Source organism: Anabas testudineus, chromosome 8, assembly GCF_900324465.2.
Source record: "Anabas testudineus chromosome 8, fAnaTes1.2, whole genome shotgun sequence".
Lineage (NCBI taxonomy): Eukaryota > Metazoa > Chordata > Actinopteri > Anabantiformes > Anabantidae > Anabas > Anabas testudineus.
The window spans coordinates 11,409,624-11,421,388 of record NC_046617.1 but is presented as its reverse complement, the minus strand read 5'-3'; the positions used below and the strand labels follow the sequence as shown (position 1 = coordinate 11,421,388).

Below are 11,765 nucleotides of genomic sequence, written 5' to 3'. Positions count from 1 at the left end.
TAGAGTATTACCAAACACAGTAACACTTTAAATAGTAATGTTAGCTTATGTAATGTGTATGCTAATGTAATAGTTTTACCTGCTCTACAACTTCATTGAGCTTCAGGTGATACAAATTTGGAAAAACCACACAGAGTAAATGTTATTGAGTAATACGCAAAATGTTTATTGAAATGTTACAGTTACAAGTATTCAACAGTTCGTTCATATTTTATGAACTTTGTTGAACCGCTTCACTTGGATGTGGTCTCTCATTCAGCAGACTCACCCTGTAAAAATAAGAGACAAGTACAATTTACTTATTTAAAGATTTAAAATTGTATTATTGAACATTTCTTCTTGACCTTTAAGTGTGTTTAATGACATCCTACAGTTAGGTGTATATGCTTGGTTCTACATGCCTTGCTGGATCTACCATAGGTGAAATTGCCCGCACTATACATTAAAACTAAATGCTTGTGATCCCAAATAAAATGCTTGTTAACATTTTTCTGTGATATTAGCCACAAAGTCATTTTTTATAAATGTTATTAATTACCTTTCCAGCATCACGGCTCTTGGCTCTCAGCTTGTTGACCTGGGACTCAGAGATGTCAGCACGCTCCTGAGCTTCCTCCAGCTCATGCTGAACCTTCCTGAGCCTGGACAGGTGAGTGTTGGCCTGCTCCTCCTGTAAATGGTTTGGACTTGGTTAGTAAGGGCAGTTGTTGCCTCAACACCTCAAACTCTCCTATTATTGTAGTTGACTTACAGCCTCCTCAGCTTGTCTCTTGTAAGCCTTGACTTTGAGCTGCAGTTTGTCAACCAGATCCTGAAGTCTGATCACATTCTTCTTGTCCTCCTCAGTCTGCAGAAATGATGAATTGTCAATCATGAGTGTCCAGAATCTTATTACGACTTATTATGTTAGCTGTGTAGTGGATATCAAGTTTACCTGGTATGTCAGCTCCTTCACTCTCCTCTCATATTTGCGGACTCCTTTCACAGCATCAGCTCCACGTCTCTGCTCAGCCTCAACTTCAGCTTCCAGCTCACGGACCTGTGATATGGTGATTTTGGAAAATAACATTAATATGGTGAAGCAGGAGATAAAGTTGCCTTTATTGTACCCACTGAAAGTTTGATTTACATTCCTAACTTAACTTTACTTACCACTGTGTATACTGTATGTTGTATATTAATATAATACATACCCTGGACTCCAGTTTCTGGAGCTGCTTCTTTCCACCCTTCATGGCGAGGTTCTCAGCCTCATCCAGACGGTGCTGCAGGTCCTTGACTGTAACTTCTAGGTTCTTCTTCATTCTCTCCAGATGAGCACTGGTGTCCTGCTCCTTCTTCAGCTCCTCTGCCATCATGGCAGCCTGAAATGATAAATTGTGTCTAGTTTATTCTAAAAAAAAAACAAAACAACAACTTTAAAATAAATTTAAAAGGCATTCAACAGAACCACATTAAGTTAACTCACATCAGTAATGGCCTTTTTAGCTTTGTCCTCAGCATTTCTGGCTTCCTGAACAGCATCGTCCACCTCACCCTGGACCTGCACAAGGTCAGCCTCCAGCTTCTTCTTGGTGTTCAGTAGACTGGTGTTCTAGATGTTTAAGAAAAGTCATCTTTTATATAATATTTGTAATGGATTTTCAAAAATACAGTTTCTGGTTGATTATTGAAAACACACCTGAGAGTGAAGCAGGCCAACACGCTCACTAGCATCAACCAACTCCTGCTCAGCCACTTTGCGTCCTCTCTCTGTCTGCTCCAAAGCAACTCTCAGCTCCTCAATCTCAGCCACCATCAGTCCATTTCTGCGCTCCACCATGGCAACCTGCTCCTTCATGTCTTCCTGTCCTCTGACAGCCTCATCAAGGTGCAGTTGGGCATCCTGACAATGAAGAGGAAAAATGAGAAAACCTTCTTTACTCGTCAATGTATTTTATCTAACATTCACTCAAAACCCACCTTGAGCTGTCCCTGGACATTCCTCAGTTGTTTCTGGGCCTCAGCAGCCTGCCTGTTGGCATGGCTCAGCTGAATCTCCATCTCGTTCAGGTCACCCTCCATCTTCTTTTTGACTCTCAGGGCATCGTTCCTGCTCCTGACCTCAGCATCAAGAGTGCTCTGCATGGAGTCAATCACTCTCTGGCTGTTCCTCTTGATCTGCTCCATCTCCTCATCTTTCTCTGCCAGCTTTCTGTCAACCTCACCTTTGACCTGGTTGAGCTCAAGCTGGACGCGGAGAATCTTGGCCTCCTCATGTTCCAGTGTACCCTTGGAGTAATTTCAACAATTATATCACCAAGAATTAGTGAATTATTACTCAGTGACTTAATTAATTTAATTTAACACAAATCAAAACAATTTTCTCATGTAGTGAGAAAAATAATAGGACATGATTACCTCTGCTTCCTCCAGTGCTGACTGAATTTCAGACTTCTCCGTCTCCACTGTTTTCTTTGCTTTCTCCAGTTCATGGATACTCTTTCCAGTCTCACCAATTTGTTCAGTCAGGTCTGAGATCTCCTCTACAGAGCAACAAAGGCCAAATACACTGAGTCATTTAGAGCACATGAATTCATTATGCAATAAATCTAGCAAGTCATATTTATCAGTGTTTTGGTACAACAAAAGCTTATATATTACACCACTAGAGGTAAAAAATTGCTATAATAGTCACAAGGAATATTGACATACGCTGCAGGTTCTTGTTCTCTCTCTTCATGGTCTCCAGGTGATCCAGAGTCTCCTCATAAGAGTTCTTCATCTTGAACAGTTCAGTGCTGAGAGAGCGAGCCTCCTTCTGGGCTCCTTCCAGCTCTGCCTGGCTCTCCTCATACTTTTGTTTCCATTCTGCAAGAACCTAGATTTGTATAGATTAATTAATTGATGGTTACAAATATAAATTAGTTTCTTCTGATAAATCTGTTACTCCTGATCCAGTTAAACAATTTACCTTATCAAAGTTCCTCTGCTTCTTGTCAAGATTAGCAGCCAGAGCATTAGCTCTTTCCACATCAATCATGAGGTCCTCCACCTCACCCTGCAGCCTCTGCTTGGTCTTCTCCAAAGAGGCACACTTGGAGTTCACAGCCTCAATGGATTCCTCAGCCTCCTGTAGACGCTGAGCAAGCTTTTTCCTGTAGTGAAGGAGAATTTGCTTGTGTTTAGTTAGACAAAATCATAGCAAATATGATATGTGATAGGATATGTGTAATTATGATGTATGAAAAAGTAGAAATGATCAATTTACTTAGACTCCTCTAGCTCCTCAGTGCGCTGGATAGCATCAGTCTCATATTTGGTTCTCCACTGAGCCACTTCACTGTTGGCCTTAGACATTCCTCGCTGCAGCTCAGCTTTGGCCTCCTGCTCTTCCTCAAACTGCTCTCTGAGCAGATCACAGTCATGGCGGGCTGACTGGACAGCGTGGGCCAGGGCATTCTTGGCCTGTTGACCACACAATTTATTTCAGAAGACATTTTCATTGAGATTAATTATAGCCAAATTCAGTGAAAGGGTGCAATGTTTAATTGACTTCGTTTGATTATTTATTCCCTTTTGCATTAAGATGTAATTGCTCCTCTAGCTCTGAAATAACAGTATGCATGACTGTACTAAACCAGATCTCATGCATATTTCTGAAGGATTACATTTTCTCAGATGAACTTTTCACTTTTTATGTCAGCTCACAATTCATTGATGAATATTTTCCATCAGGTTAAATTTGAACATTTCCCACCTTCACTTCTTCCTCAATGTGTCTCTTGAGCTCTTCAATCTGCTGAGTGTAAGCCTGTTTGCCTCTGGTCAGCTGGGAAACAAGAGCTTCCTTCTCCTCCGTTTGGCGAGCAAATTCACCTTGAAGGACAATGTGTTAATCAGTATTCTATAATAAGTAATATATAATCAGTATTTGAAAGTGAAAAATCTACCTAAACACTGGTTTCATTACAGGTAACTCACCATTCTCCGTCTGCAGTCTTGCTTTCTGAGCATTAATGTCATTCAGCTGACGCACATTCTCATCGTTTTTGGCTTTGAGCTCACTCAACTGGTCTTCAAGAGTTCTGCACATTTTCTCCAAATTGCCCTTTAAAATGAAATGATGTTTGTGTGAAAAACGTAAGCAAATACAAGAAATGCTTTTCAGTAGATAGAATAAATGTACAACTCTTCTTCAATAAGGTTAATTATAGACAAACTCTCAACCACTCACCTTCGCTTTAGCAACAGCCTCCATGTTGCTGCTGAGGTCATCAATTTCCATCTTGTACTCGCTCTTCTCCTTCTCCAGCTTCTGCTTGACACGCTGGAGGTTGTCGATCTGCTCTCCCAGTTCTGCAACACTGTCAGCCTGCTTCTTGCGCAGAGCTGCTGCCGTAGCTTCATGCTGCAGGGTTGATTCTTCAAGGTCACGACGCAGCTTCTGGAATTCAGCCTCACGCTTCTTGTTCATCTCAATCTGAGCGGCTGTTGCTCCACCAGCTTCCTCAAGCCTCTCACTGATCTCCTCAAGCTCCCTGGAGAGGTCAGCCCTCTGCTTCTCAACCTTAGCCCGAGCAGCCCTCTCAGCCTCAATCTCCTCTTCCAGCTCCTCAATACGGGCCTTGATTCCACAGTAGTAGGATTAAGCATGCTTAATTAACTTAACTATGTTATTTTGATTGACCTGCTGTAATATTAAAGTAAAGTAATGTTACCTGGAGTTCCTTAATCTTCTTCTGAAGCTGAGCACCAAGAGACTGTTCATCCTCAATCTTGCTGAGGAGCTGGCTTATCTCAAAGTCTTTCCTTGAGGAGGAGACAAAGAAAACATTCAGTAACATAGTTTCTACTTTTGTAGGTGTACATGTAGATGATTAATGACCTCACAGGTGAACTCACTTCTTGATTTTCTCGTCAGACTGCTGCTTGTCATTCTCCAGATCCATTATGGATTCCTGGGCAAGTTTCAGATCTCCTTCAAGCTTCCTCTTGGCTCTCTCAAGGTCCATGCGGAGCTTCTTCTCTTGCTCCAGTGAACCTTCAAGCTTTTGAATTAAAAAGTTAAATTGTACATTATATATTTTGTTCACTCAGATGAAAGTCACACATAAGACCCAAAGTTTTTACTTACATCGTCCACTTGCTGTTCAAGCTTTGTCTTGGCCTTGGTCAGAGTGTTGACTTTGTCTTCCTCTGCCTGAAGGTCATCCAGTGTTTGCTGATGGGCCTCTTGGAGAGCTTTCTTCTCCTTAGTTAGCTTGGCAATTGACTCATCTTGAGATGCCATCTCCTCTGTCAGGTTTTTCACCTTAAAATTGGATGAAAGTAAAACATTTTCCCTAAGTGTTTAGTAAATTTAAAGCACATGATAAAGTATTAGATTATGCATCTCAATATTTAGAAAATAAACAGCCAAAATGTATTGAACCTTGTTTTCTGTGGCATGTTTCTCCTTTTCCACTTTAGCCAGGGTGAGCTCCAAGTCATCAATGTCCTTCTTCAGCTCAGAGCATTCATCCTCCAGCTTCCTCTTCTTGGCAGTGAGCTCAGCATTGATTTCCTCTTCATCCTCCAGTCTCTCACTTGTCTCTTTGAGTTTGGCCTCGAGCTGGATCTTGCTCTTAATGAGTCCTTCACACCTTTCCTCAGCATCAGAGAGGTTCTCAACTTCCTATAGTGCATTTTGAACAGATATTATGATCATTTAATAATTTTCCTTAGAAAATTCCCTAGAAATAATTTTGAATGTTTAATGTTAACTTCCATATTTTATTTAGTTTTATTGTAGCTTTGCTACACATATAATCAGAAGACAGAAAGAATATCTACCCTTTTTGTATATGCAAGATATACACTGAATGTGTAGGGGAGATATTTAATTCTCTTCAATTTAATAAATTGTATTTTTACAGCGCCAAATCACAATAGAATTCATCTTAAGGCACTTTACAGTGTGAGATTGAAGACCTGACAAAGTATAATTGTATTAAGAATCATACAGAAAACCCAACAATCCCATGTCTGTATGTGTATTTTTCATTCTACTCACAGCAGCCACTTGCAGTTGCAGGTCATTCTTTTCCTGCAGCAATGAAACCATTTTCTCCTCCAGTTCCTTCTTCTTGGCCAGGGCAGTAGCCAGGTCTGACTGCATCTTGTCATAGTTCTCTTTCATCTGTTGCAGCTCCTTCTCAGTCTCAGCACTCTTCAGAAGAGGCTTGATCTTGAAGTACAGTTTCAACCAAGGCCAGTTTTTCACATTCATGAAAGAGCGGATGTTGTACTGAATGGAAAAGATAGATTCTCTGGAAAAAGAAAAAAGAAAAGTGATGTCACTTTAGTGAAGGGAGTTTTGTAGAACTAAGGAGAATAGCCATAAAAAATCAGGTACATTATTCAAATGGAAATGCAATTTTCTATACTTAATGATAAGTTTACCTCCTCTCCATCATCTTAACAAACTCTTTCCTCATGACGTATCCTCTGCAGAGAGCCTGAGTCATGCTCACCAGGGCAGCCAGTTTCTCATCTCTCATCTCCTCCAGGGTACCCAGCAGACCAGCTTTAAAGAACACCTATGTTGATAAGTAAAGGACGTTGTTTAGAACACCACTGGATACAACAGAACATATGCACAGAGCAAATTGTATTGAAAATGTCTGAATTCACCTTAGTGTGTCCAAACTTGTACTGAGTGTGGTCCACATCAATGGAGCCCAGAAGCTTCTCTGAAGCTTTCTTGTTGTCAATGAACTGTCCCTCAGGGATGACACTGGCATTCAATACTTTGTATCTGTAAGGACAAGTTAGTTTGTTTAAACATTTACCTTATCTGCTATATATCTACCTTGTAATGTTTCCTGGTGTTTATCATCATTACACACTACACTATTGCTTTGTCATAATCAAAACTGTAATTACCTCTGCTTAAAGTCACCATAGAGGATTCTGCTGGGGAATCCCTTTCTGCAAATTCTAATGCCTTCCAGTACACCATTACATCTCAGCTGGTGGATAACCAGGAAGTTCTCCATAAGACCTGAGAATAGCAAATTTATACAATATAGTTCACACTTATTCTACAGTATGTGGCTTTTCTGTGTGCAGTATAGTGGCAGTTGTGCATGTGCAGTTACCAGGTGTCTTTGTTTCATTGGGAATCAGGCAACGGACAAAGTGAGGATGAGTGCTCCTCAAGTTGGTCATCAGCTTGGCCAAGTTCTCCTGTGGATCATCAATATAAAAAGTTGTTTAATGTTTTTTAATATGTAGTTTTTAAAACTTCCTTTATTGAAACAGTACATACTCTGAAAAGAGCAGAGACGGTCTGGAAGGAGCCACCCTTCTTTTTGCCACCCTTCTTACCACCACCACCAGCACCCTCTGTTTTTTTAAGAAAAATAAATAGATACGAAAATTCCACAGTACCACTGAATCATTGTTTTTTCTTTTCCTGCTCATGTTTCTGTTCTCATGAACACTGCATGTTTAAACCAATTAACATGAGTGAGCAGTTTGCTTGATATAGTCAATAATCATCTTCTTACCATCAGCAGATGCATGGGATGCATACAGGAAGGCCAACAGTTTGTTTGCAGATTTCTGGTAGAGCTGCACAACTGAGTCGTTCAGTGGGTCCTTGTTCTTGTCCAGCCAGCCAGAAATGTTGTAGTCTACTGTACCAGCATAGTGGACCAGGGAGAAGTGAGCCTCAGCCTTGCCCTTTCCAGGCTTGGGCTTTTCAAAAGCCTTGGTCTTGCCAAGATGCTGGTCATGCAGCTTGTTTTTGAAAGTTGTGTCAGAGGCCTTGGGGAACATGCACTCCTCTTCAAGGATGGAGAAGATGCCCATTGGCTGAGAGGTTAAACATGTCAAACATTAACCAGCAGAAGCTACTAATTTAACACAAATTACGTAAGAGTCTTACAGAGTAGCTTCTTACCTTCTCAATAAGCTCAATGCAGGCAGCCAAGTCCATACCAAAGTCAATGAACTCCCAGTCAATGCCTTCTTTCTTGTACTCCTCTTGCTCCAGTACAAACATGTGGTGGTTGAAAAACTGTTGCAGTTTCTCATTGGTGAAGTTGATGCAGAGTTGCTCCAAACTGTTAAACTGTAGTTATGGAAAGGTGTTAATTATCATGTCAACACAGTGATGACTTTTAACACTTCTCAAAATTGTATTAACTACTCACATCGAAGATCTCAAATCCAGCGATATCCAACACTCCAATGAAGAACTGTCTTGGCTGTTTGGTGTCCAGCATCTCATTGATACGGATGACCATCCACAAGAACATTTTCTCATAGATGGACTTGCACAGAGCCATGACAGCATTGTTGACCTAGAAATAGGGATTAGGATGTATGGGCATTTCTCAGAGTGATGCAATCTCCAAATCCATTTTTTTCACTTTTAAACATAACATTTTCATATTTTCACCTGTGGCACAGTTTGACCTTTGGTCACCATCTCATTTCCGACTTTGACCCTTGGGTAGCACAGAGCTTTCAGCATATCAGCTGAGTTCAGACCCAACAAGTAGGCAATTTTGTCAGCCACTGATGGAAAGAAAACAATGGAATTCTAAGTATTGTACACAGTAACGTGTTTAGTATTTTCCACAATAGATTGACATGATGAGAGTGGTTTATTTTAATATTTACCCTCAGTTCCGTCAGGTTCAGCCTGCTCCTCACGCTGCTTCTGCTTGAATTTCATGTTGCCATGATGCATCACAGCACCAGTCAGCTTGTAGATGTTTATCTTCTCTTCACCACTGAAGCCCAAGATGTCAATAGCGGTCTACATTACATGGAAAAGGAAATTCACTTATATTTTGAACGTTCCTGTTTCTTTTCAAGTTTAAAAATCCAGATATTCGTGAAAAGGGACCTTACATCTGTTGCAATAAACTCCTCCACATCATTGATGCTTTTGACAGTGATTTCACCCTGACTGATCATTGGATAGTCATAGGGGTTGGTGGTGATCAGAAGAGCCTCTAGAAAACCAAAAATGAAACATATGAGATTGGACATCAGTGTTTGTCGCAAAATTAATTTTCATTTTATTTAACATCATACCCAGAAGCTCAGGCTTATGACCAGTCATCAGCTGATAAAAGATATGGTAGCTCCTCTCAGCAGACAACTGGAAGGTGACACGAGACTTCTCCAGCAGATCTATGAATAAAAAATACAGTCAGCGATATTAAAATAATGAAGAATGTACAATTATAGCATTAAAACACATACATAATATATACATTCAAGCACTACAGATCATTTTTGCAGTTGCCTTGTTTTTCTCTTACCTCCAACTTGAAGCATGACTTAATTGCCAATCTATATATATCTTTTTCATTAATGCTACTGTCAGATCTGTAGGTATTTATTTTGTCATTGCTAGCAGCCTGCTCATATATATTATATATTGCACTGTATACCCATGCACAACTCCATTATAATGTAGGAATTAGTTTTTCTTAAAACAGCACTAAGCTGCCTTGTCTATGTTTCTAAATGCAAATATATTAGACCTGCTGTATGATGCCCATCCTAATATCCAAACACAGCCATTTTTGAATTATTAAACTAAATGTTGTTCTTTCAGGAATGTAAATTGCAATCATTCTCTTTTATCTAAAATGCATTTTGCAACATGTTTTTACTACCACATGTAGGAATTGGGGATTGAATTATCAACTTTAATTTTGTTTTTGCTGATACTATCAACATTGTGAATAATAAAAAACTTACATGTTTCAATATCAGCTGAAGCCAGCTTGCCGGAAGAGCCAAAGTGGATTCTGATGAATTTACCCTAGACAATCATAGTTTTATTAGCAACTCAAATTTTGAGGGCAATTAGACAAAGTATCATAATGTTTCTATGCTAATATCACTTACAAAACGAGAGGAGTTGTCATTCCTCACAGTTTTGGCATTACCATAGGCCTCCAGCAGAGGGTTGGCTGCAACAATTTGGTCCTCAAGGGAGCCCTGAAATAGTATAATGAAGTTAGATACATTCAACATCTAAAACATTTTTTTTTGTAACAGGCAGTTATATTGTAAATAATCAGTTTTACCTGCATCTTGCCAGGTGCTGACTCAGCCTTCTTACTACCACCAAGAGCTGCAATTGTTGCAAAGTACTGGATGACACGCTTGGTGTTGACAGTCTTTCCTGCACCAGATTCTCCACTGGGGTATAAGAGACACATTTTGAAGTACAGTTTCTTCATTATGAAGTTTATTCAGCATGACAATTTGTGCAATACTCACGTAATAAGGACAGACTGGTTCTCACGATCTGAAATACAAATAAACACTCACATCACTATGCAGCAAAAAAATTAAGCTTAATGTGTTATCTTCCACTTTATGTTTGTAAAAAAAAAAACAAAAAAAAAAACACAAACATTCATAGAAACTTTATTCTTACCAGTGAGCATGAACTGATAGGCATTGTCAGAGATGGAGAAAATGTGGGGTGGAGCCTCAATCCTCTTCTTGCCTCTGTATGCTGCTACACATGTTGCGTCATACACAGGAAGCCACTTGTAGGGGTTCACGACAACGCAGAACAATCCTGAGTAGGTCTGTTTTAGTAGATAATAAACACTCTTTTAATACTTGTATTACAGAACATGTTTATATTTCAAACACATATGCAATTTAAAAAACTTAGACTTACGTAGATCATCCATGATGCATAACGCTCTTTGAGGTTATACAGCACAGATGGCTCATTGAGGTGGGTCATCATGGCCATGTCCTCCATCTTATCGAATTTTGGAGGGTTCCTGGGATGGATGTCATCCTCTTTTACAGTGACAGTCTAAATAGAAAAATAAAGTTATATTTCAGACTTTAGGTGCAACTCAGAGTTAAGAATTTTTTGTTTCACATTAGTCATATTTCATATGATCTTACATGACATCAACTTTTACAGTTACGGTCTGTGAATAGAACAACAGACATGAACATGTTTTAATATTTTTCTTATTGTATAATTGTTCACCTACCTTTCCCCCATCTGTCTCAACTGTGGCTTTGCCACCCTCTTTTTTGACAAGCTTGCCCTTGACATACATCTCATCAGCATCAACCACAAAGTAGGCGGTTTTGGCATCAAATGGAGCAGTCTGGGCCTCAATTCTCTCCTTCTCTGGTTTTCGGAGGTAAATGGCCGCAGGGCCATACTGCTCCATCTCCGCATCAGTGCTCATGGTGGCACCTTAATAAAAACCTAAAGTATAGAGATTCAAACATAAATCAAATGCTTTTTACAGAACCAACACTTGTTTCCACTATTTTTTTTTTTTTACAATAAAGAATTTACCTTAGCCGATGCAAACTGAAATTCCTCTTTATCCTGTGTATGTCAAGGTCCTATAAAAGAAAAAATATAGGTAGCCTAATATACTTTACAAGAATAAATTTAACATACAAAGTCATAACATATGAATTAGGCAATATAATAAAAAATTAAACACTGACATATGTATTTAAATGTAATTCATTAACAGTGATACAGCATAATAATGTAAATACATGCTATAGGAATAGCAGACTGCACTCACCTGCCTTAGATGCCCGTCAGTTGGACCAGATATCCAGAGCTGCTGTTTTTATATACAACAACCCTGCCTCCTCAGCGTAAGTGCACTTCTGAATTTGGTCAGGAATGCTTGACACCTTGGGGCTTGATAGTGATATGCTTAGTGTGTATACATTAATAAGCATGTTTCCTTTTTTACATATATTTATCT

General features: G+C 39.5%; 1 protein-coding gene across 1 annotated transcript; it reads right to left on the bottom strand.

Moving 5' to 3' along the window:
• Positions 1–251: 251 nt before the first annotated feature.
• On the bottom strand, positions 252–11,222 carry LOC113157438 (myosin heavy chain, fast skeletal muscle). Its single transcript, XM_026352913.1, has 39 exons — positions 11,019–11,222; positions 10,688–10,831; positions 10,436–10,592; positions 10,276–10,303; positions 10,080–10,194; positions 9,898–9,990; positions 9,748–9,811; positions 9,073–9,171; positions 8,887–8,990; positions 8,653–8,791; positions 8,429–8,547; positions 8,181–8,330; positions 7,928–8,098; positions 7,533–7,839; positions 7,292–7,368; positions 7,122–7,209; positions 6,907–7,024; positions 6,655–6,778; positions 6,424–6,560; positions 6,035–6,290; positions 5,414–5,656; positions 5,117–5,293; positions 4,885–5,030; positions 4,701–4,791; positions 4,217–4,606; positions 3,964–4,090; positions 3,740–3,858; positions 3,251–3,447; positions 2,954–3,137; positions 2,695–2,860; positions 2,401–2,525; positions 1,963–2,271; positions 1,682–1,885; positions 1,469–1,594; positions 1,194–1,364; positions 935–1,039; positions 752–847; positions 539–670; positions 252–269 (listed from the first exon to the last, which is right to left on the bottom strand). Exons 1-39 carry the CDS (start codon positions 11,220–11,222, stop codon positions 252–254), a joined length of 5,820 nt encoding a protein of 1,939 aa, XP_026208698.1.
• Between the last annotated feature and the right edge of the window lie 543 nt (positions 11,223–11,765).